The sequence below is a fragment of the Prionailurus viverrinus genome, chromosome B3 (genome assembly GCF_022837055.1).
Source record: "Prionailurus viverrinus isolate Anna chromosome B3, UM_Priviv_1.0, whole genome shotgun sequence".
NCBI lineage: Eukaryota > Metazoa > Chordata > Mammalia > Carnivora > Felidae > Prionailurus > Prionailurus viverrinus.
In genome coordinates this window covers 58189721-58213401 of record NC_062566.1, presented here as the reverse complement: position 1 = coordinate 58213401, position 23681 = coordinate 58189721, and the positions used below count along the sequence as shown (strand labels likewise).

Below are 23681 nucleotides of genomic sequence, written 5' to 3'. Positions count from 1 at the left end.
GCACCTTTGCAATAGGCTCTTCTGCTGCAAGCCCTGAGGGTGGAGACAAGGAAAGCCCACATCTGGGGGCGGGTGGAGAAAAGGAGTGACCTCATTTTCCAGTGGTTGTGGCATCAGAGCTGCCAGAAGGGGAAGTGAATCCCCTTCGTGCCCAGAGGCAGGGCCATTCCTTTCCACTGGGCTCTGGAAGGGACTTCATCCTGGGGTTCAGCTCCCAAAGGGTTTTTTTATTTTACTCCCCAGGCTGTTTCATTTCAGGAGCATACTACCCCTGCCTCCCATTTCTTAGCTGTAGAGCAGAGACCAGGCTTAGGCAGGAAATATTGGGACAGGGTTCTTTTCAGTAGCAGTAAGAAGGGGAAAAAATAAATAAATCTCATAAAGGCAGGAGAGAAAATGATACTGACCTTGTCAGGCAGCCTGCGTGGGGGTGCATACTAGGAAGTAACCACCCCCCACCCCCAGGCCTAGAAGAGTGTCCCAAAGGCCTTCCTTGGCCCCTCCCTGCGAGCCAGAGGCCCAGTGTCTCAGAGACCAGACATCTGAGGCAGCTTTTCCATGTCAGCCTTCCGTCCCCCACAGGCAGGAGGCCAGGGAAGGGACCTCAGCCTGGGATCCCGGAAGCAGCTGTCCCCAGGGAGCTTGGAGGTAGTGCCAGGTTCCACATCAGGGAGCTGACAAGGAGGCCAACTCAGGACAGGTCTGAGATGGGGCCTCACAGCAGCAGGGTTTGGAGTTTGGTCCTGCTTGAACTAGAGGTTCTAGAGTGGAGGTTCCAGGTGGCCAGACCTAACCCTCCAGGTGAGAACAGTGAGTCCGGAGTGGGGCACCAATGGTTGCTCACTAGGAAAGGTGGAGTGGGGCCAGGACCCCATTTCCTGCCTCCCAGTCCATATTCTTGTGCCCTCAACGAATCTGTGACACTCATTCAGAGGAAGAAGTGAGGGATGAAGAGCAGGAAGTCCGACTGGAGAGGGCCTCTAAACCCAGACAGGCCCCTGCCCTGATGGTACCAGGTTCCTGCCTCCTCCTCCAGCTTAGCTGCAGTAGGGGGCTCCAGAGTCCAAGGGAGCCCCAGCTTCCAACAGCCTTAGAATGCGGGGGCCTTTCCTCCCAGGGGGATGGAGCCACATCCCAGAGAAGAGCGAATGTCCTTACAGAATGTCCCAGTGGGATGGGGGCATCAGAGGCGACTCTCCTGGGCATCTGCCTTTGCTGTGAGTGGGTCCTGCTCACACAGCTCCTTGAAGGCCCCAAAGGACCTCTCAGGCTTGTCCTTGGCCTCAGAGGGGAAGCAGTCCCTGAGGCAGGTCCTCACTGACTCCTTCACCTCGGCCTCCAAGCCCTTCATCTTGGCCTCGTACTCTGCCAGTGCCTCCTGCTGGAACTGTGGGGACAGCAAAGATCACCACCTGTCTCAGAAGGGGCCAACCGCCCACTCTCTGGACAGTCAGACAAGGGGATGCCCAGTCTGTTTAGAGCTCCCAGGAGACTGGGGTGGGAGGTGGAAGGTAGTGGAGACCATCAGGGAACCTCTCAGGGAAGGGGGTACCAACCAGGCAAAGAGATGTATAGAACTACCTCCTCTTAAAGGGCCCCAGGACCCCGTGGGAATCGGGGCCTGTGGTCCACCAGTGAAGGCTAAGTCCCCTTCCCCTCACCCCATCCCCTGACTGGCAGCTCCCCGGGGCAGGCCAACTCTGCTGGTGGCCAGGGTAGTGGTCCCTGTCACCTGCTTTTCCATCTCCCGGATCTGCTCCAGGCAAGCTGCCTGCTTCTCCTCCAGCTTCTCCTGGTGCTTCTCCAGGTTCTCTGTCATCTGGGTGGGAGTGAGAGGCAGGGAATCAGGATAGCACAGACAGGCAACCTGGCTTGAAATCCAGCTACAGTCCCAGTTAACCAGCTGTAAGACTGGGGACAAATTTGTTACCCTTCAAACAGTTCTTTCAAGCTTGTAAAATGAATAGTGTGTCTTGCTGGATTGTGCAGGAGTGTATGAGACAGTTCAAGTCAAGTACCTGGTTGAGAGCCTGGTATGAGGTCAGGTCTCAGTAAAAGCGAGCTGTGTTAGTGTTGTTAATGGGGGGGGGCGGTTAGGTCCATTCTCAGCAGGTTTTCCTTCCTTTTCTGACTTCTCGGAGCCTCAGGAAGCCCCCCCACATCCCATCCTCCCCTGGCCATCTAGCCCCTTAACATTTCCATCCAGAGTGATTGGCCATAGACAGATCCCCTTAGGCTGGTACCCCACCCTCCCACAAAGGCCAGAACCACGGGATAGCCTGGGGACTCCTCTTCCTCTTCATTGCCTCCTCCCATCCCTAGCTGCAGGGCCTGTTCTGGACTGTGCATCTCTTAAAGGCAAAGTAAAGGCCTGGGACCACCCCTTCCCTCCTATGTAGTGTGTGTGTGTGTGTGTGTGTGTGTGTGTGTGTGTGTGTGTGTGAAGGACACAGCTCTTACACACCTGCTTGATGGCTTGCACCACCTCCTGAATGTGAGAGTTGTTAATCTCTCTCTTCAGCCTGTTGGGGTGATCAGAGTTTCAGAGAGGGCAGGGGGCCCCTAGGAAGAGTTGAATGAGACCAAGTCTCCTCAGTGTGTAGACAAAATGAGAACTCCACCCTAAGAGCAGAACCAGCCAGAGGGGGTAATCATGGGGACCCAAGGAGGACTTGAGGGGCCACTGGGAGCTCCAGGGACTGTCTGAGGAAAGGGCTTCCTCACTGAAGTGCACTGTCCTACAAGGTGTGTGGGGGGGGGGGAGCTACTGTCCCAAGATTGCACCTCCCTCTTGGGGGGGGAGCTACTGTCCCAAGATTGCACCTCCCTCTTTGTATGATTGGTTTTCCCTTAAATTCTCCTTTCTGAGAATTTTGATTCTCCTTTCTGATGGCTTCTGTGTTTTGCCTAAGGCGAACACTCTGATCAGAGGTGACAGAAATGGGATTAACTTTTGAAATCCAGGGGACAGGCACATCTCTGGAAAGTAAGTCAGGATCCACTTGTAGTCAGGCCCCTTCCCACCTGGAGTGGTCCCTTCTCAGACCGGCCCTGGAGTGTGAGGTCTGGGCCTCCCTCCAGGGCTCACCTTTCTTGAGCCATCTTGTCCGAGGTGACTTTGACCATGGCCTGGATCCGCTCTATCCTCTTGGCCTCCAGCTTTTTCTTCATCTCTTTGGTATCACTGCAGAAAGACAAGCATCAGGAAGATGTTCTGAGGGGCCTGAGCCCTCCTGGGAGATAAGAGTCAGGCATGGGCAGGAGGCAATCATACGTCTCCAAGGTCTCCTTGAGGGTCTTCAGCTCCACAGCCTGCTTCTCTCTGGCCAGCTCCATCATCTTGGCGATTTGCTGCGGGAGGTGGGGGGGGGGGGGCGGTTGTGCAAGGATGAGCTTGGCTAGAGGAGCCCTTTGCTGTGAGGCGGTGGGGACGGGGTGGTGTTGGTTGGGTTGTGGCTCCCTCCCCTCCCCCGCCCGGGCACCTCGGCCACGTGCTGCTCCTTGCGCTTCAGGATGCACTCGTACCGCTCCTCGCCCTGCTGCAGCAGCTCCAGCTCCAGGCGGTCCTTCAGCTCCCTCGCGCGAGCGTCCGCGCCCTCGGGGCCCTCGCGGCCCTCGCTCGGCGCGGCCCCGGCGGCCTCCTCGCAGAGCGGGGTCCTGTGGAGGCCACGTGTGGGGACAGGCCCTGAGCCCTCCTCGGAGGGCAGGGTCCGCCGCCGCCGCCGCCCTTACCTCTTCTTGCGGGAGCCCTTGCTCGCGCCGAGCCTGCGGCCCCCGCAGCCCCCCGGTCCCGGCGGCCCCAGCTCGGCCAGCTGCGCCGCGCCCCTCTGCAGCAGCTCCTCCCAGCGCCGCGCGCCGCGCCGCTCCAGGTCCCGCAGCTCCTTCTCGTGCCGCCGCTGCAGCTTCACGACGCCCTTCAGCTCCCGCAGCTCCTCCAGGCTGGCCGTCCGTGGCTCTGTGGGGGCCGGGGTGAGATGCGCCGCCTCCCAGAACCCCCACCACCACCCCCCCAGGAGTCTAGGACCCTCCCCAGGCTCGTTCCCAAGATCACTCGGACTCAGCAGGCCTTACCCGCAGCTTCTTTCACGGCCTCCTCCCTGGCCCTGGCCCCGGCTGCTGCAAGAGCCACAGCGTGGGCTAAGAGGTGCGGGGACGGGATTAGTTCTGTAGGCTACTCTCCCCTCCCTGGGGGGTGGCATTATGGGCCCCCTGTAGCGCACTTTCCTGGCGCTGCGACTTCTCACACAGTTGTTCCCATCCCAGGTGAAAGTCTATTTTGGGGGGATGCTGTGGGTATGGCTGGAGAGGTTGAGGCCCTTCCAGTCTGTGGGAGGACCCTGCAGTGCTTACCTGCAGACCCGTTGCTCAGTGGGGCCAGTGCCCCATTGACGTGGCCGGCGACCAGACTCCCCGGTGGGAAGGGTTTCTGTGTAGGGAGAGCAGATTCGGAACATAGCACCAACATCTCTTGGTCTTTCAACCTAGGACTCTGCCTCCTCCCTCATCTTCCCTCCCAGAGGGCAAAGCTCCTGGACCAGGCAACACAGACCTCAGGCAGACCTCCTATGGCTTCCTTGAGCTTCACAGACTTCTTATCGTGGGCACTGAAGAACTTGATGGGATTGGCAAGAGCCACGGTGAGATCTGGGTGCAGAGGGGCATCACTGGCCTGGTATGGAGATGTACCTGGAAGCCTCCCCCATCCTCACCTACCCCAGGATGCCCTGTCCTGCCCCACTCTGGAGGCTGGCTTGAGGAGGGGGAGGGGGAGTGAGTGGATCCCGGCTCCCAACATACTAAGGGCCTCCTACCTGCCCAGGTGTCAGGTACATAGTCCTTCATCTCCAGGAAGACAAAAAGCGCAGGCATGGTAAGGGGCATGTTGCTCTCGCTGTGCAGGCACAGATGGTGGTAGCCTGTTGGGCATGGCAGGGTGGGCAGTAAGCCATGCTCATTGCTGCCCAGCACTGCACAGGAGCAGCTAGTTACTCAAGACTCCCGGCTTTAGAGTCAGAGAGGCCAGAGCCTGAGTCTGATTCTGTACCTTCCTGGTTGCGTGACCTTGGGCAGATTAGTTTAAATCTCTGAGATTTTCCTCAGCTGTGAAATGGGGTGACTAGGGTCTACCCATGTGGTTATTGTTAGCATTAAGTGAGAACGTGTTATAAGCCCTAACTCATTTTAAGTGCCCAGTAAGTATCAGCTACTTGGGAAATTGCCCCAGTAGTTCCAGAATATTACAGACATTCTGATAGGTGGGCAGAGGCCCCACCTCTGTCAGTTTCCTATTCTTGCCACACTCCTTAGGGCTGATAACTTGAGAGGGTTAGGTAAGGTCTCAGGGCCACCTCCCTGAAGCAGCCCCACCCTCTGGACAGGCTCCTAACACTGGCCTTCGTCTCAGACCAGCTGACAACAGCAAAGAAGGACTCCATCCTTACCAGAATTCAGGGCATTAATGGGGATGATGCGGTGTCCAAGAAATCTGTTGCCTTCCTCCATTACAGCCACCCTGAGGGAGGCCAGCTCAGGCATCAAGATCTAAGGAGAGTTCGGGACAGGACAAGCTAGGAGGTGGCCAACCTACCTACCTCCCTAGCTTCAGAAGTCTTAGCGTCAGTGTGAGAACATGGCAGGTGTTACCAGATTTGGCACACTCTAGGCCACACACGTAGGCATCCTCTCAACTCATGCCATGGCTGGTCCACACAGGGGAGAAGGGCTGGGTATGCAGCCCAGGGCTCAGGGGTCCTGGTGCAGGCAACCCTTGACAGCCTTGCCAATGAGCATCCAATGGGAGCAGAGCAAAAGACCCTCACCATTCCGTGGCATTCTGTACCCTCGACTGGGAGTTCACATTTCTGCCTCTCATCCTGACATGAACATCCACACATACACACACACACACACACACACACACACACGCACACACCTGCTCACAGATTTCTGTAAATGTGGATTTGGGACTCTTAAAAATCAGGAAGCCATGGGGGGAGGGGAGGGGAGGGGAGGGGAGAGGATGAAGGAAGTCCCTTTATTTAGTTCCTCTTTTCTATAAGTAGAGGCCAAGAAGTAGGGACAGACCCCAGCCCCTGGCCTAGGTCCCCACCTTCTCAAAGACAAAGGGCTCCTCCTTCCAGACAGGATTGATAGAGTTGGCACTGGGTGACAGCTTGGTGCGATAGCGCCTCTTGGGGTCCCCAGGAAGGCCAAACAGCTCCACTTCGACATAGGTGCGCACACTGCGTTCTGACAGGAACTGCCCAGAGATCACCTAGGGGTGGGGCCCATGGGAGGCCTGCGTCAGCTCACCCACCCAGGCCCTTCCCTAGCACCTGGGGCCTCCAGCTCCTGTGGCTAAAGCATCCATTCTTGCATACTGTGAAGAGCCCCATTCAGCTGGGGCTGTGTGGCTCAAGGGTTACAGCTAAGCTCTTGGCGACCAGGTGCTTCCAGCATTCAGGGAAGAAATGGGGGCCTCCCCACCTCCCTCCCCCGGCAAGGAAGGAACAGCGCCCTCCCCCAGGGCCTGGGGCTCCTGTGGACCCACTCTGCCTACTCTTCTCCCCTCCCCCATCCCAGCCTCAGCCCTTCCCCTTGGTTTCCATGGGGACCAAGAGGCAGCTTCCAGTGCTGAGGAGGAGGCAGTTTCCAAGGCAACTTGCTACTGCACGAACTGGCTTGGGCTGAAGTTTTCAGGATATCAGGGGAGGGGGGTTGGGAGGGGAGGAGTAGAGCTCTCGTGTCTTTCTCCTCAAGTCCCCAGCCCTCCCGGCCACTTGTCCACCTCAGGGCCTTGCCGTAATGGAGAGGGTGGTGGCTACCACCACATCGATGCGGTCCACTGAGAAGGGGTTGAACTGCTTGTCTGGCCGGCGCATGAACTCATGCTTGAGGAGGTAGCCACTCTGCCCATTGAACTCAAACAGCGCCATGTTCTGCTGCATGGGCAGGTCTGGGGGGACAGGGGCACTCAGTGAGGAAGGCCCGGCCCTCGGTCTGCACCCAGTCTCTGTGTCCTACATTTCTCAGCCTCTCTCTCCTATCTTGTGAATGGGGCGCTTGGGTTGACTGTGAGAATGAGGGTCTCTCATGACCTAGCCTGTTCCCTTGGGGTGTCTCATCTCTCAGGAAAGCTCCACAACCTGGAGTCAGCAGGAACAAAGCCGCGACCAGACCACAACTCGCTGTGGAAGTTGAGGCCAGCGAAGCAGGTGTTTCGATGGGCCCATTCAGGCAGAGCAGCCAGAACCTACGCCAGCACCCTGGCACCTTCACATACATACCCGTACACGTGCAATCCTATAGGCATGAGCTAATGCATTTAGATCCCTGACTGCTCACACACCTGCACGTGCTCTCACAGCCTGAACAAACATCAGGACACTGATGTTCTAAAGACACCGAGCTGTTCTAAAGACCCCCCCCCCCACAGGGATGGGGTGAAGGTGGGAGAGGCAGGAAGCAGGGGAAGGTTCTCAGGGGCCTAGGAGTACCCTCACCCATCGTCTGGAAGTTGAGGGCAACCATCTGGCAACCAGCATTCCAGAACATCTGGGGCATGTAGTTGGAGGAGTCCATGCGGGTGCCCTTAGGGTAAATGCGGCTCATCTGGCGCTTGTTGTAGCTTCCTCAGAGTTTAGGAGCCCGGCCGAAGGCCGCCCACACCAGGAGGACCCAACAGCTCCTTCTGGGAGCCCTGTCCCCAACCCTCCACCCCCACCAGGGACCCTGGCTATTGAGGCCTCAAGGATACTCCACAAACTGCACTGAGGCCTTGGAGAGCAGGTCGTAAGCCTTGAGCTCTGTGAAGGAGGAGATGACATAACTTCGGTTCTTCTCTGTGTCGGAGAGAAAGGGCAGGGGGCCCATGTCAGGCTGTCCTCCTCCCTCCTTCCTCCCCTCCCTTTAGGCTAGCTCCCTCCAGCACAGAGATCCCTTCAACCCAGCATTTCTACTGAGGCCCAAGGGCGTAGGGGGCCAAGCTGATGTGCAGATCCATGTGGGTAACGGTGTGCTGGGGGCAAAGGGTATATGTGGGAGACGTGCACAGGGATGGGGTGTGTGCCACAGTCCTGCAGAGTGAGGGGTGTGTGCCCTGGATGGTACAGGAACATGCTGTGATATGCAGACAGTGAGCATGCAAGTTATATCTAAACATGAGGGCTGGGGGCAGGGGAGGGAGGATATACATCAAGGACCGGACACGCCGTGGCTGAGCACAGGTGAGTTTGCAGGGTGCGGGTCCAGGAATGAGGAGTCAATGTTGCAGAGGTACACACTGCACAAGTGTGTGCAGAAAGAGGTGTTTACGTGGGGGGTACGCCCAGAGGATGAGGGGAATGCATTATGCCTGTGTCAGGAGAAGTTGAAGTTAAACAGCATAGGTGTGCACAGGAAGGGAAGGGTGCAAGGGGCAGATGTGCACTGTCCCTTGCCTCTGCCTCTGGCCCTTCCTGGGAGTTCTCCTGCCTGGGGTGGGGAGATAGGAGGTGGGGGAGGGAACAGGGCTTCTGGGCTTGGGCCAGCCCGAGGCTCCATTCATCCCTGAGAGCCACAGCACCTGCAGAAGGCTGCAGGAGCCTCAGGCCAACAGGGCTAAGATGGCCTGTCATAAGTGGCCTGCCTGTCGCGGACACACTCCAGAGCATTCTGGTAGGTGCCAAGTTTCTCACTATAGGGCCGGGAAACTGGGAGCCACTGCCACTTAAACAAGCCCTTTGCCTGACTCCTCTGCTGGCTATTTATAGACAGGGTCCCCAAGTCCAAGGAAGGGGGGGGTCCTTCTTCCTCTTCTCCCTACCCATCAAGCTGCTCTGCTGTCAGGATGCACTTCTTAAGGGCCTTCTCCTGAATCTGGCCTCATCTCCAGCTTACCACCTTCCTCCCGCTTCATGCTTACTTACGGGCAGAGAACTCAAAGGAGATGAACTTGGTGGGTTGAATGTAATTCACTAGGCTGGACATCTCCTCATAAGCTGTCACCTCCAGGCCCGCTGTGCCCTAGGGAAGAGAGGGGAGGGTGGAGAAGGGGAGGGCAGGTACAGAACCCAGGGAGGTGGCCCCCTGCCCGCACCTGGAGGGCTCCACAGAGGACACAGCAGAAGGGGCTAGGGGCTGCCCTCCACACACCTCGTCCGACTGCATCTTCTTGATCTCTTCCTCATTCAGGCTTCCCGACTCCTCCTCCTCTTCCACCTCTTCCTCCTCCGGCTCTGTTCCTTCTTCACCAGCCCACGCTGCCACATGCAGCTCCATGAGCACTGGGGCCTGGGGACCCCATACATCCCCTCCAGGCCCAGCCCCTCTCTCCCCCTCCAGATGCTCCCCCTCCCACACCCCCCCTCCCAGGCCGCCTCACCTGTGCCCTCACCCACAGAGGCACTGGGTGGGCAGTCGCCCTCAGCCTCCCCACCCGGCTCCTTGCTGGGGGATGCTGGGCCAGAAAACTGGTTCTTTTTGTTCTTGATGAGGATCTTGCCTCGGAGATCCTCGGGGCTGGGCAGGGGGATGCCTGGTTTCAGCTGAGGGAGAGGGGAGAGGGTCAGTACCAACTCCTCCCCTTCAGGGTGCAATCTCAGCAACTCTGTACCCAAGCTGTGCTCCATCTGGCCCGCCTGCTTCTCCAGCCTCTCATCCCATCGTATCCTGTTGTGTGCTGTGCTCCTGCCTGACCCAACGTACACAGTTCCTCAGACAACACTCTTCTTGCCCAGCTGCTAGAATACTCTTTCCCCGCCCTCACCAAAATAATCCAGTTTCCTCCTCAGATTTCAGCTTAGCCATCCCTTCCTCCAGGAAGACTTCCCTGATCCCCAAGTACTTCCATAGCAGCCCCTGGTTGTGATGACCTGGTTACTTGTCTGTCTCCCCACCAAAAGGTAAGCAACCTGAGGGCTGGAACTGTGTCTTTGTCGCTAACATAGCCCCAAAGCCCAACACGGTGCCTGACACATGGTAGATGATAAGATTCTGGTCCCACAATCTTCCCGGATAAACCCCAACATCTTCTGGGGACATCTGCCTCCTTAACCTGGCCTTGACCCTGTCCTGGGACCCCAGCCCCCAGGCCCAGATGCCCCACAGCAAATTCCACTCACTGGGAACTTTTCCAGGGGCTCTGTGAGTAGCATGTCCCCAAACATCGTCCGGCAATACTCAGCCATCTTGGCCTGTTGGCGGGGTCTGCAGGGAGCAGAAGTGGGTAGGTTTCAGCAGCTTTACCCCCTTCTTGTCCATCTTTTTGGGCCCCTGACCTGGGTCATCAGGGGCACAGGAGGTCAGGGAGGCAGGGACACAGACAGGAGAGCCTGGGGTCCCAAGGAACTTATAAAACCCGGGAGAGAGCTGGAGGGCATGGCTAGAGGTGGGGGACAGTTGGGAGAGGGCAGCTACAGGCAGGAGATGGGGACAAGAGAGAATGAGGCTGAACAGGTCTGATACGTACGAGTCCACATGGTTTTCAAATGACAGGATGACAGGATAGGGGGAGGTCTTAAAAGCACTTTCTGCAATGGCTTCAATTGCTTCCTGGAGGAGAAGGGGGCCCAGCCGAGAGGAGGTCGGTGCTCCAGGCCCCCCACCCCCAGAGGCACCCGTCCCCACTCCCCAGTTTCAGGACACACACAGAACTGGAGGGCCACTGCTGGCCCTGTCTCTTCTGGTCCCCTCTAGTACCTTCACTGGTCAAGGCCTCCCACCTCCCCCCTCCTTTCAGCTGCACCCCCAGAAAACTTATGGCCCAGGACCCTTCCCTAGTGCCACTGCCTCCAGCTTCCACACACTGAGTCTGACCTTGAAATAGATGTCTGTGGTCATGGTAAAGCCGTGGGTGATGATGGGCTCTTCGTCAGGGGGCCTGCCCTTCCAGCAGTCCAGCTCCACGCAGCGACAGCCAGCCAGCAGCACCTGGCGGTACATCTCTGCCGAGGAAAGGCCAGAGAACTGGCCAGCTGCACCAGAGCAAAAGGGAGAGGTGGGGGCTTCACCAGAGGCCGGTCCAGCTCGTCCGAGCCCTCTCCAACACAGTCTGTCCTTTTGCAGCCTGTGGGCGATCCCTGCGAGGGATGGATTCAGGGAATAGGAGCAGCCCCCGTAAAAGGAGAAGTCACAGTGAGGTCACCCTGGTCACCTGTCAGGTAGGTGTTGTGTGAGGAGTTGATGAAGTAATGGTTGAGTGGCTGTGTCATGTCTTGGTAGAGTAGCAGCTTGTCCTGGGCCAGCACACTGTTCTCCGGCCCACAGAGAAACCACACCATGCCCTCAGGTGACAGCTGGCCTGGGGGGCAAGGGAAAGCTGTCAGGGCTGCAGCCCAGCTGCCAGAGCAGGTCAGACCCACAGGGATGAGGGGCTCCCTTAGTCCTCACCCCTCTGCACGTTGATTGCACTGGGCTCGTACTTGTCGATGAGGCCCCGCACTTGGTCAGGCCGGGCGGGCGGAAACAGCAAAGAGTTGAGGCGGGAGTCCCTCTGTTTCTGGTTGATGAATTTCGTCAGGTGCTCCTTGGTCATGTAGGGCTTGGCCTTGGCATGGCTGCAGGCCAGAGAGGTCTATAGCCCCTGGGCCGGGGAGCACGGACCACCGCCTCCTCCAGAGAAGCCCCCTAATTCCCAGCATGGCAAGTGGGATTTTAGCCACCACCCCTTCCCCATGCCCAGCCCAGCTAAGGAAGCTCACTAGGAAGTGAAGATCTCATCTATTTCTGGCCGAGGACAGAGGCTCATGAGGAAACTCTTGTAGACGGATTCTGGGAAGTCCTCAGGATTGATGGCATCATTCTGGGGGGGGATAGTCACCTGATCATTCCTGTCCCACCTTCTCAGTGCTAAGACCCACAAATGAGGCCCAGCCCTGCACAAGGGGGCCTGTCAAAGGGAGGGCTCAGGGCGGGCCGAGCAGCATCAGGTACACCCCCAAGCATTGGCTTCTCAAGGTGCTGGTTGCTGAGCAGAAAGCATGCTTAGCTGGTTTGCCTTGCCTCTGAACTTGGACACAGGCTAGACCCTTGGCTGGGGCAGGATCAGAACTAGGGATGACCAGAGCAGGGAGGAAACAAGGTTAGCAGCAAGTGATGCTGCTGCCAGAGCAGTGAGCTGTCTTCGTTTTTTGTTTTTTTTTTTTTAAGTGGAGGACAACTTTTCCAAAAGACGCAACTTGAATGTAAATAGTGCACGGAACAGCAGGGCCCCCAGATGCACGGACCAAAAACTGACCGAACTGAAGTGAGAAATAGACAGTTCAACGATAGTAGAGACACCAAAGAACCCAAGGAACAATAACAAAAAAGACAAACTGGACTTGGCCCTAATTAAAAACTTTTGTGCTTCAAAGCATACCATCGAGAAAGTGAGAAAGTCCATAGAATAGGAGAAAATATTTGCACACCGAATGTCCAGTAAAGGGACAACTCAACCAGCAAAGAGACAAATAGCCCAGTGGAAAGACAGGCAGATTTGAATAGACATTTCTTCAAAGAAGATATGCAAATGACCAGTAAACACATGAAAAGATGCTCAGTCTCATTAGTCATTTGGGAAATGCAAATCCAAACCACAATGGGATACCACTTCACTCCCACAGGATGACAACAATTTTAAAAAGACAGACAACAACAAGTGTTGGTGAGGAAACTGTAACCCTCGTACATTGCCGGTACGATCGTAAAATGGTCAGTCGCCTTGGAAAACAATCTGGCAGTTCCTCAAAATGTTAAATAGACAGTTGCCACATGACCCAACTATTCTACCTCTAGGTATAGAGAATTGAAGACATACGTCCAGGCAAAATCACGCACGCGAATGTTCACAGCAGCATTATTCAAAAGAGCCGAAAAGTAGAAACAGCCCAAATGTCATCAACTAACGAACATACATAAGCCACATGTGGTCTATCCAAACTACGGGATATTACTCAGCAGTAAAAAGGAATGAAGTACTCTTGGGTGCTACAACATGGAAGAACCTCGAAATCCTCACGCTAAATGATTGAAGCCTGACATATTGTATCTTCCATTTATGTGAAATGTGCAGCTTAGGGATCTTTATAGAAGCAGAAACTGAAAGTAGACTAGTGGTCTCCAGGGATACTGTGCCTTTGCATTTCATCCCAGAAAAACCCATCCCATGTCTTCCAGGATCATACAGGAAGGCCAGCATCAGTCATAGTTTGGAGCAGAGGGTCTGAACAAGAGAGCCAGCCCCTATCTCCCTAAGCCTGGGTCTTGGACCTATCAGCTCCAAGCAAAGATAGGTCAGTGGGTCCTAGCAGGACACAAGGAGAGCTGACAAATAAGGGGGACTTAGCCAAGGTGGGAGCTCAGGAGGCAGGAGAACAGGAGAGGGGATGTGCAGCAAGCAGTACCGGCTGCAGGGCCCTCTGCAGGAGCCCATTTCCACCCTGTCTTTAACCCTATGCTTGCGTTCCTGTGACTGACTACATCAAGGAGTCACTAGCTGTGCCTGGAGGGGGAGTAGTCTTCCAAGGACCCATGTGGACAGGTGATCGATGAGGTCTTTGTTTTATTTATTTATAACATAACAATTTCTTATCAGGAGACAAAACTCCATGGGGTGCAAGCAGTGCCCCCCATGGGCACAGGGGACTGAGATCCACTCCCCTACCCAGGCAGGAATACTGGGCTCGGGCTGCATCTGCCCAGAGGGCTCCTTTTTTTGTAATCCACGTAAGGCCCCTCATGGGGTGACCCTGCATACAGCTTGTAATTTTAAATTATTTAGCCAGAAGGGGAAAAATGTTTTCCTGTGTTAAGCTAAAGGCTGTGTCCTGACAGCTTCAATGCTTGGCCTGTTCCTCTCCCCACACTGCACAACTAACCCCTTCCCCATATTTCAGACCCCTGCACATTGCCCCCATCCTTGCTGACCTTATCTCCCTCCTCTAGGTGAGAACTTTCACTCTCACCTTTCATTCCAAGGCTAGAATGGGGATGCACCCACCTGCTTGCCCTGAACACAGTCCACCGCCCACTGCCCACACAGCCACCCAGGAGTAGGCGGTGTAGACCAACCTGTTCTGGATCCAGGCACCTCACCCCCACTGCCCTGGTTCTGTCTCTGTGCCTAGTATCAGGACCCGGTGCTCTAGGGTTAACTGGCTTTTGGGGCTGTTGGCTGGGCTGTGCCATCATCCCTGCCTTCACCACCCCCGACCAGACCTGGCCACACTGGGCCTCTTGTCACAGCCAGCTCAGGTGAGAGGGGGTGGGCTGGGGCAGAAGAACCACTCACCTTGCCTTTGGGGAGGTGGCAGGAGCTGAGGGCAGCTTCCACCCGCTTGCGGTCAGCAGGAAACATCTGGAAAAAACTGAAGGAGCAGAGAAAGGCACCAGGCAAAGACAGGGGTCAGACCTGGAGAGGAAAGGCTTTGAGGAGCTGAGGCGAAGTGTGGGAAGAGGTTTGGGGAAACTCACTTCTTCACAGGAATCTTCCCTTCGGGATTGAGCTGCATCTTGAGCTTTACCAGGCTGGTGGGGCAGAAAGCATCTCACTTAGGCCCTGGGGCTGGCACACTTAACCCCACACACCAAGGCCGGGCAGACAGGCACTTACATTTTGTCCAGGAAGGTGCTGCGAGAGGCATTGGCTGTCAGCGGGTGCTTGACCAGAGCCAGTACATCTTCAGCCCAGTTCTGCAGGACCCCAGGGCACCGCAGTCAGACCCCTGACCACACAGGTGCCCTCACCCCCTGCAACCCTGGCCTGTCTTGCAGGAAGCCCAGGCTACCCCAGGTGCCCACCCCAGGCGAGGTGTGCCCCCACCATGCACCTGGCCCACGTTCTCCTTGTAGGAGACAAAGTTGTGGAAGGTGAGGTCCACCATGTCCGGGCCAGACACCACAGTGAGCGTCTTTAGCAGGAAGTTGTTCTCAGGAAAGTCCATGTTGAAGACATCCCGGAGCTTCTGGCTCTGCAGCAAGCAGCGACACGGAATCAGAAGTATGCCCCCATCCCTGGCCCACTGTGGCTCTCCTTGTCCCTTCCCCTCAGCGTTTGAACTATGGCCACCCAGGGCGGAGTCCCATCCCCATCTGAGGAGTCATGGGCCTCCGCACCTTCCCATCCCCGACTCCAGGGGCCGGAGTGGAGATGGAGAGCCCACAGGAGGAGATTAACCTAGCTGCAGGGCCTGGGAGTCCTGTGTATTTTGTTTGCCACTTTTCATTTGAAGATCAATTCTCAGGTCCCAGTCTCATGGAACCCAGCTTCCCACCAATCCCTTCCTCCATTTTTCCTACTGGCGTTAGGCATATATAGGCAAACCAGATGGGGAGGGGGTGGGCACAAGCAGTACCACCCAAACAGTCCAGGGTGCTCTAGGGGCAGGAACTGATCACACGACATGTCTGTTTATGGTACCAAAGCTCTGGAAAGCTCAGGAGCAGCCATGTCCCTTCCTCCGCTCTGGGACGAGGCCCGGCTACCCAGTCTGGGAACTCTTCCCCTTGCTCCAGAGATTAGGCTTCCCACACCCACAGGGACTCCTGCGTTGACCCCACAGAGCTTGTGGCCATGTTGAGCCTGGGATGCCACTGGGCCCACCTACCTTGGGTATCTTGGCAAACTTCCCAAAGCGAGTATCCCTGATGCTGGTGATATCCAGAAACTCTATCTCCTGGAGGGTGTCCCGGTAGGAGCAAAGAAGGGATGAGAACAAAAAGGTCAGTCAAGAATGAAGAGCAGAGAGGAGGGAACTTCCATCACCCTTCACATCTTGACCAATTGCCTTCTGTAGATGCCAAGACTATCTGTGGTGGCCTGGACCCTACCCTTCCCTTCTCACCAGTCAGGTTCTCCCCACTCATAGGAGGCTCCTCCCTTCCTCTGTCCATTCCTTCCCTGGCCATTCAAGTTACTCAGGACGTATAGCCTGTGGTCTTGCCCATGCTATCCTGGATTCTCCCTAGGTTCCACTCCCTTCCCTCCATCCAGGTACTGAGACCCTATTTAATCTTTCTGAGCCCCCAGTTTACCCAGAACAACAGGTAGAGAACGCGCCTTCAGTGGCAGTTCTTTTTCCTTTCTCTCTCTTTCTCTCCAAGGGATGCTAAGTCTGGAACATCTTGGCCCAAGGCAGCCATGGTTGGAGTGACTGCATCCTCCCTCCCAAAGCAAATAGCCTCTGCCCACAGGAGATCCCCCAGAGCCACCCTTCCAGGTCTTTTTGTATTCCCTGAGCATTCACACCTCCACCCCTACATTATCAAAAGGTTGCTTTGACTCAACAGATCAGCAGGAGTTCAGGGCCATGGTAGGTAGGGGCTGCTTCACCTTACTCTGGTATGTCCAATATAAGTAGTAGCCTTTGGGATCCACACGGAGGATAACCGGGGAGGCTATTGTGGTTTCCTATAGACAGAAGTGGGGAGGGAAGGAAGGAAGGAAGGAAGGAAGGAAGGAAGGAAGGAAGGAAGGAAGGAAAGAAGGGAGGGAGGGAGGGAGGGAGAGAGGAAGGGAAGAAGGAAGGAAGGAAGGAAGGAAGGAAAGAAGGAAGGAAGGAAGGAAAAACAAAAGACAGAAGGGGTTAGCTGTCTGCTCTGAGACCTCAGGCCAAGCTTCCCTGGCCCAAGCCAGGGGTTTCAGAGCTCACCATCTCCCCTCCACAAACCACTCCCCACCAATCCATCCAACTGTCCCATAGACACCAAGTGCATTCCCACCTTCAAGCCTAAGAACCCAACCCTGCCTGAAATACCTTCAAAGAGCACCCCAAGTCTCTCCTCTTCTGAAAAGCCTTCCCAGAAACATGCTATAACAGTGTGTGTGTTCACACACCTAGAAGCCCATCCAGAAAATCCCCAAGGGCTTATGGACTCCAGGGAAACAAGCCTATGCTGTAGCATAAGCTAGGCCATAAGTTTATGCGCTAGACCATGAGCTTAGTGCTTCGTGTCTGCTGAAGAGCCAGTGAATGGCTCTAAATTCTTGTTCCACTCACAGAGCACACAGGCTATCTTTCATTTTAATGGTCTTCGTATGCATATAAAACAAGATGGTAAAATTGAAGTTTCCAATAAGGCATGGTAGTTGCTGCACACCAAATCACACCAAGTGCAGAATTTTCAAAGGCAATGGTCAAAACAAGGTTCTCAGGTCAGGGGTGGTTAGAGTATGGGGGAAAAAAACAATTTGGGAGGGGGATAATTTTAGAGAAAGTTGTGTTGTGAACTCCATTCCCTTCCCTCCCAAAGGGAGGGTCGGTGGGGGTTGACCCCTCACTTTAAACCTAGTGAGGGGTTTCAACTGTACTTAGAAAGCTTTGGTCACCCCTGCAGTTGTGGGGCAAAGCAGACTGGGGTCTGACTCCTGCCCAGGAAACCGAGTGTCAGAGGCATTGAGACGCTGGTTGTGCTAGATAAACCCAAACTTCAGAGTCTGTTGGGGCAGTGAACACAAGAGTATGTGCTGAGGTTTAGAGGAGGCCTGTGGGAAAGAGGGACAGAGTCCAAAACCATAGGAAACTGAAAGTGGTAACTGGATTCCAAGAAGTAATTTTGAGCGACCTTCTGAAATAGAGATGGCAGAGGGACCCTTACATAAGGGACCACCAGCTTAGGGAAGGAGGGTCTCCTCACTTTGAGGAGAATCCTCAAAAGTGTCCACTAGAGAAAGAATAAGCCTAACATTCTGCCAGGCTCAGAAAGCATGAGCCAACTGATGATGGCATCTGTTCATTAAGGACTTTGGTCCCCTCTCCCTCATCTCTCCCTGCACCCATGGTCTGGAGAGCTTGGTGGAAGATCAGGGAATCCTGCCTTCGCAGAGCACATGCAGTCCACCTAAAACCATCCCTAGAAGGAGGAGGGCAGAAGATGTCATCCAAAGTAAGATTTGAGTTTTGAGTTATAACTAGTTTCTGAAATAAGATTGGGTGTTATGAGAAGTGACCATAGGATTGTCTGTTCCCCAAGAGTAAATGGAATCTCTTGTGACTGGCTGAGTTTCCTTCCATGGGCAGGAGAAGAGCCTCTCCCACCAAATACACTGTAAAGGGACCGTGGGAGACAAAATTAAGTTGGGAGTTGATTACATCTTTTGCATTGTGCTTATTCAACATGACATGACATACTCAAGTCATAGGCCAGCTGGGCCAAAGGCAGTCTGAGCAGAGCCCTGTCTCACAGGTGCATGTGCCCCGTGACTAGGCTTCGGAGATTCCTGCTCATGGAGGTCAGGCTCCTGGGGTCATGCTGTGCCCTGCCCCAGGGAAGGGAGGGGGGCAACCTGCTACATAGGTACTGGCTTGCAGAGAAGGCCAGCTAGCATGCCCCCCCCCCCACCAATGGCCCTCTGCCCAGTCAAGTTACACACACTTCCCAGAGGAACCGAGAGAGGCCACTTCACTTTTCATTCTGAGCCACTTCCCCCATTCCACAGTCTCCTGGGACATGTCACCACCATGCCACATCCCCCACACCACTTCTAGGGAAGCAGAAAGCATCTAGCCAGGGCCTCCTACCCATAGTCATGGCAACCAGATTATTCAGCCTAATGTAGAGCCCCAGGCTGCTTAACTCACAGACCCAGAACCCCTTCATCCCACCTGTAAGAATGAACCAGCCCTAAGGCCCCCCGCCCACACACACCCCTGAGCCTTCCAGTTCCCTTCCTGGGATCAGCCCACAGTGGTTCCAATACTGGACCCACCTAGCAGCCTCACAAAGGACCCCAAATTATTCTCACTGCCCAAGAGAGTCCCTGGCCTGTCGCCACACATTTTCAGGGGCCAGGAGGACCAGAGTCTGGGAAGCAGGTCCCAGTCTGGGAAGGAACAGACAGCGGAAACAAAGATACAAGGCAAAGCAGTGGTTTCCCCCTTTCCTTGCAGATAGGGGGGTGGCAGGGAGCCCGGCTGAAAACAGCCAGCAGAAGCAGAAGTCAATCAGTTCCTTCCCAGCAGAAGCCTCCAGTTCTCATTTAGGGTCCCCCGGCCTTGTGTAGCTGCCCCACGGCAGCTATGGGAAGAGTGGGGCTCCCCTGGGCCAGGGCAGGGCCAGATGGGGAGGAGCAAGAGTGCACCCTCTGTGCCAAGAATAGGGGCCTGGCTCACCTCTGCTTCTGCCCCTGCCTCAGCTCTGGGGCACTTTCTTCCCACTAGTACTGAGACCAGGAACAACAAATCCTGCTTGTCTTGGGGGCTTTGGGGAAGGACAGATGCAAACCCAAACAAACTCCCTCCTGTGACCACCCAGGCAGCCCATCCTCTTCTTACATCCAGACACAGAGCCCTAGCCCCTGCAGTCCAGGGACACACACTCAGGGCCACATACCCTCACCCCCAGGTTTGTTTATCCAGGCCATTGTGTCAGCTGCCTGGCCAAGCCACACAGGCGCCTGGTCCCAGAAGACATAAACCAACCCACCCACCCCAACAAGGCCCCTGACAACAGGGCTCCCACCACCCCAGTGCCCCAGCAGCCCACGGCCCCTGCCCCACTCACATCGTCCCATTTGATGAAGCGCTCCCCTTGGCTCAGATAAGCCTTCACCTTGGCGGGAAGCAGGACAGGGTTGAGCAGAGACATGCTGCTAAGCGTCCCTCTTTGGAGAGGCTGGACAGGCACCCGTGGGTAGGAGGAGGGAAGGAAGAAAGGCCCGAAGGAGGAGAGCCAGCCAGGCTGGGCTCATATGGCACCCGCCCTGATCGAGCGGGTCCGGAAGTCTGGATACTCTTTTAGCCCACGGGTGGCAGTGGCTGGGGGCAGAGCTGAATGCTTTGGCCAGAGGCCCATCTGTCTTTTAAATCAGTCTCCTCCCCCCTGCTTTCAATGGGGGGCTGTGGTCACTGCTCCTGCCCAGGGAGGTTAGGCTCCCCTCCACAAAGCCCCCGCCCTCACCCTGTGCCTCAGCACTTCCTGCTCAGGGCTTCCTTCTATGTGCTGTTCAGGACGGAGGGGCGGGTCTTGAGAACTGGTCACCTTGGAGCTGGGGGCCTCAGTCCCAGGAGTAATCTCTGGTCAGATGCAGGTGAGGAGCTGGAGAAGGAACAATATGGGGACCCCCCGGGGATGCTGTTGCCCAAGCTGGGCCTGAGGGGAGGGTGTAAGTAGCTCCCCAGGGGAAGGGACCTCCACAGAGGTGGGCTCTAAAGTATAGGAGTCTCTTCCCACAGCTGAGGAGGCTGGGACCACCCTGGAGGTGGGTGTTGAGGGTGGGGTTGGGCGCAGCTGGGATTTGGTGGTTTGAATAAGCAAAGTTTGCTGCACACCCAGCTCTTCTTTCTCAATGCTTCCTCCCATGAAAATGAGGTACAAGTGAGGCAATCAGGCCCCTCGCCCACCGCACATACCTCCTCTTGGCCCTCTGGGCCTGGCAGAGGTCTAGAACCCCCACAAACCCAACATTACCCTACACACACACAGCAACCCTTGTCGCCACCTCCACTGTGCTCTCTTGCCCAGCTCTCTCCTCTGCTCTGTGCCCAGGGCCTGGGGTGAGAACACCAGGGGGCAGGAGGCCGCTTGGTGAAGCCTCAGTTCTGGTTGCCTGCTGAGGGTGCATGGACCTAACACTGACTGGGCCCTGGGAGCTCAGTCCCAACCTCCCTCAGCCAGCCCACTTCCTCTTGCCTAACCTACTCCTCCTTATCACCCTTCTTAGCTTAGCTGGGGGAGCAGGGAGCTCTGCCCAGGACTTCCTTCCCCTCTGAGGGCCTGGCTTTCTGCCCCAGGTCCCATGTGAGCCTTTGTTCCGCCCCTTAACAACTGTGGGGCCCTCACCCAGGCCCTAGAACTGCCTCTGCTGGCCAATCTGGGCCAGAGCAGGAGGATGGGGGCCACTGAGGGCTGGAGCTAAGGGGATTCCCAGCACAAAAATAGTCCCCGGAAAAGTGATTCTAAGGCTACTGGAGTGGATCCTGTAACAAGGCCCGACAGCCTGTGGAAGCCGTTCTGGAACTGCCCTGTGCTTCCATGCCCCACTGCCTTCAGGATTCATCCTCTGTCCCCTCCCTCCAAGCCTTCTTCTGTCTGTCATCACCCCTCCCTCCAGCCAGCAGTGGGCCCCCTGTAGGGCCCCTGCAGTTCCCATTCCCTCCCTGGGATCAGGTTCTCTCTTGGTCTGTTTGAATGCATTTTGCAAGGGAAATCCTTGCCCTTTCCCAAAGACCCTACACCTGTCACCTGCAGCCACCTCTCGTCCTGCACCCAAGTCCCTCCCTCTTGTCTGCCTGGAAAGACAATCCCCACCTTCTCCCTCAGCCTGGGGAGAGACAAGAGACAGGCTCCTCTCATTTCATGAGATTGGAGGTGCCACAGGAAGGCGGGGATTTCAGTACTCCTTACTCTGATCCTTTCAATCTTGGGCTCTGATTCCACAGAGGCTCTAATCCACAGAAGAAAGCCTCACCCATCTTCTCCCGGTGATGGCAGTGCCTGGACCCAGTTCTTGAGACCCCCAATTGTAGCTTCAGTGGGGCCTGTACTCTCCTGCCCTCATCCTACCTAGCGGCCCTCAGAATGCAAGAAGACCACGCAGCAAGGAGAGCCAGGAAAACCTTCATCAAAGAGGACTTTTTTTCCTTTAAAAATACATTTAGGTTTCCTGCAATGTGAATTGACAAAGAAAAATACCGTGTAAGTAACGGTAGAGGGGATATGGAGAAAATCAGGGAGGTCACACGAATAACCAGTTTGGGAAATGTGGCTCCTGGGCTGAGCTGAGTAGTAGGCACCCCACGCTGCCTGCCAATCTCACCCCCAGGGCAGAAGGTAGAAGGGCAAGGATGCCCCCTGCTGGGCGCACTGGAAAGCATGTGCCTCCTAGGGAAAGGCTGGGGATCCTGGGAAAGCCGACTCTCAGGGAAGTCACTGGAGGGTCTGTGTCATGGTGATTCACGGAGACACGTTCGCTGGGGAGTTTGGCATGTGTGAGCTTTGGCGGTGAGAAATTACACTCAACAGAATGCCTCCCAAGGAGAGGCTGGTACCTAGAACCCAGGAGGCAGGCAGGTGTCGAATTCTCTCGCTCACTTGGCACTTTTGGGTTGGGGACCTTGTGCTGTGGTTCTCCAATCTGTTCATCAGCAAAGATTAGTAATGGAAGTTCAACTCCGATCTTCAGGTCATAGCCAAACAAGAGAGTCATATGAGATTGGTTTCTTACCTGATGCCGTGACTTACCGGATAAAGCAACAAAGTTCAAGAGCCTGGAGATCTATGGTGCATTTTAGGCCAGTGGTTAGCTACTTTGGAAATGAAGATGCCTTGGTCGTTGCATTCTCTGGGGCCTATTTCCCAGTCTGTTATAGGGAGCCACACTCAGTCTCCATGAATCCAGCCACTTACCAGCTGGTTTATCTTGTGATACTTAACCTTCCTGTGCCTCCATTTCCTCACCTATAAAACAAGGATCATAATACCTCCAAAGGTGGTTGTAAGGATTCCATAATATGTATATCCAATACTTAATATAGTGCCTGCACATGAGCTCGATAGTATTGTTACCATTATTTATCATTATTATTTATTGGCAGACACTGGCAGGGGAAATACAGTTTCTCGTCACTTCCTCTGCAGTATATATGCTGTTCTTGTCAAAACAAGTATCTTCACTGACTTGCTTTTTGGATTGCTCTTTTTTCTTTTTCTCAGCAGTTTGTGTGGGTCAGGGGCTGACCCATCTTCAAAGGGCAGGCAGAGTTAAGGGTGCGCCTGGTTATAGACTTGAAGCGGGCTGTCTGCTATTCAAGCAGGCAGCCTGAACTCATGAGGTCATGGGCATGAGGACTCAAATCGTGGGCAAATGCCAACCTCCTGCCACCTTTAACCACCACAGCCTCCACAGCCGATGAGGCAGGTGTGAGAGTGAGGAGCTGTCCGTCAGTCCAGCTGAATGTCCGGCTATGGCTCCACCCTCTGCACACTGAGAGCTAGATGTGGGTGGAGACCCAGATAAGGCTGGGAGGCAGGTGCTGAGGTTCTGATCCCTTGGGGAGGAGAGGAGAGCTTGTTAAGAGTTCTACGCAGAAGCCCAGGAGGAAGACATTGCCTGTCTTCCCAGGCCAAGCCCTTCTGGAAGCATAGAAAGAACCATCTGGGACTTATAATAAGTCTCATGGGTGTTTCCCTTTGAAGTACCATTTTGGATCAAAGTTACCTGAAGGTATAGCTGAGTGAACACTGGGCCCAGCCTCAAAAACCCAGATTTTAGTCTCAACCAGAGCAAAGGTTTGCTGTGAGATCTTGGCAAGTTACCGGAGCTCCCTGATCTGTTAAACTTTTGATTATTTCTAAGATTCCTTTCAACTCTAAAAAATCTTCTCTTTACAACCAGAAAGGGCAACCTCATCACTTTTATCTCCTGCCTTTCCTCTGAGAGGTGACAAACCTAGAGGCTAGCACTGTAGACGGCAGGAAAAGATTGGCTCCTACCCCAGCAGGATGTTCTTGGGCACAGTATTTATATTCTCTGCCTCTGTTTTATCTATCTGTGAAGTGGACCAGTTTTTATAAGTGTGATGGAAGTAAGCTAGATGATGTCCTTCTCTGGGTGGGCATATGGTTCGCTGCACACAAGGAATGCCCTCAGAGCTGATGGGTGGCTCATCCTTGTCCCTGTGCTGGTCCACCTTTTTATCAGGGCCTGGGTAAAGCCACAGTGAACAAGACCGTGGCCTTTGTGAATAGCAGAAAGCCAGTGAAAACAGGGAATCTGTTGGGAGCTA

The 23681-nt window shown here is 55.2% G+C and overlaps 1 protein-coding gene across 10 annotated transcripts; it reads right to left on the bottom strand.

The window, feature by feature from the left end:
- Positions 1-321: 321 nt before the first annotated feature.
- On the bottom strand, positions 322-20407 carry PLCB2 (phospholipase C beta 2). 10 transcript variants are annotated; one of them, XM_047861293.1, is made up of 32 exons: positions 19459-20399; positions 16289-16366; positions 15564-15632; positions 14787-14927; positions 14570-14649; positions 14431-14484; positions 14249-14324; positions 11679-11779; positions 11368-11534; positions 11132-11278; positions 10795-10952; positions 10448-10530; positions 10101-10185; positions 9362-9524; positions 9133-9224; positions 8907-9003; positions 7757-7841; positions 7503-7627; positions 6801-6955; positions 6110-6274; positions 5442-5541; positions 4812-4916; positions 4550-4644; positions 4351-4426; positions 4072-4137; positions 3733-3955; positions 3483-3657; positions 3275-3351; positions 3089-3184; positions 2465-2522; positions 1733-1819; positions 322-1387 (listed from the first exon to the last, which is right to left on the bottom strand). In XM_047861293.1, the coding sequence occupies exons 1-32, from the start codon at positions 19540-19542 to the stop codon at positions 1184-1186; spliced, it is 3567 nt and encodes a 1188-aa protein (XP_047717249.1). In that variant the 5' UTR covers positions 19543-20399; the 3' UTR covers positions 322-1183. The 10 variants fall into 10 exon arrangements, 8 of the variants coding, with proteins under 8 accessions (XP_047717249.1, XP_047717248.1, XP_047717251.1 ...); XM_047861292.1 differs by having other exon boundaries at positions 9133-9239; positions 19459-20398; XM_047861295.1 differs by having other exon boundaries at positions 4072-4113; positions 9133-9239; positions 19459-20398.
- Positions 20408-23681: the final 3274 nt, after the last annotated feature.

What these genes read in the sequence shown, in the direction of transcription:
- PLCB2 (XM_047861292.1), bottom strand. Translation starts at nt 19,542, where the DNA reads ATGTCTCTGCTCAACCCTGTCCTGCTTCCCGCCAAGGTGAAGGCTTAT. An exon ending in GACAAGATGGCTCAAGAAAG is followed by an intron (nt 2,523 to 3,088) that starts GTGAGCCCTGGA and finishes TCACCCCAACAG; the next exon opens with GCTGAAGAGAGAGATTAACA. An exon ending in TGGTGCAAGCCATCAAGCAG is followed by an intron (nt 1,820 to 2,464) that starts GTGTGTAAGAGC and finishes ACTCCCACCCAG; the next exon opens with ATGACAGAGAACCTGGAGAA.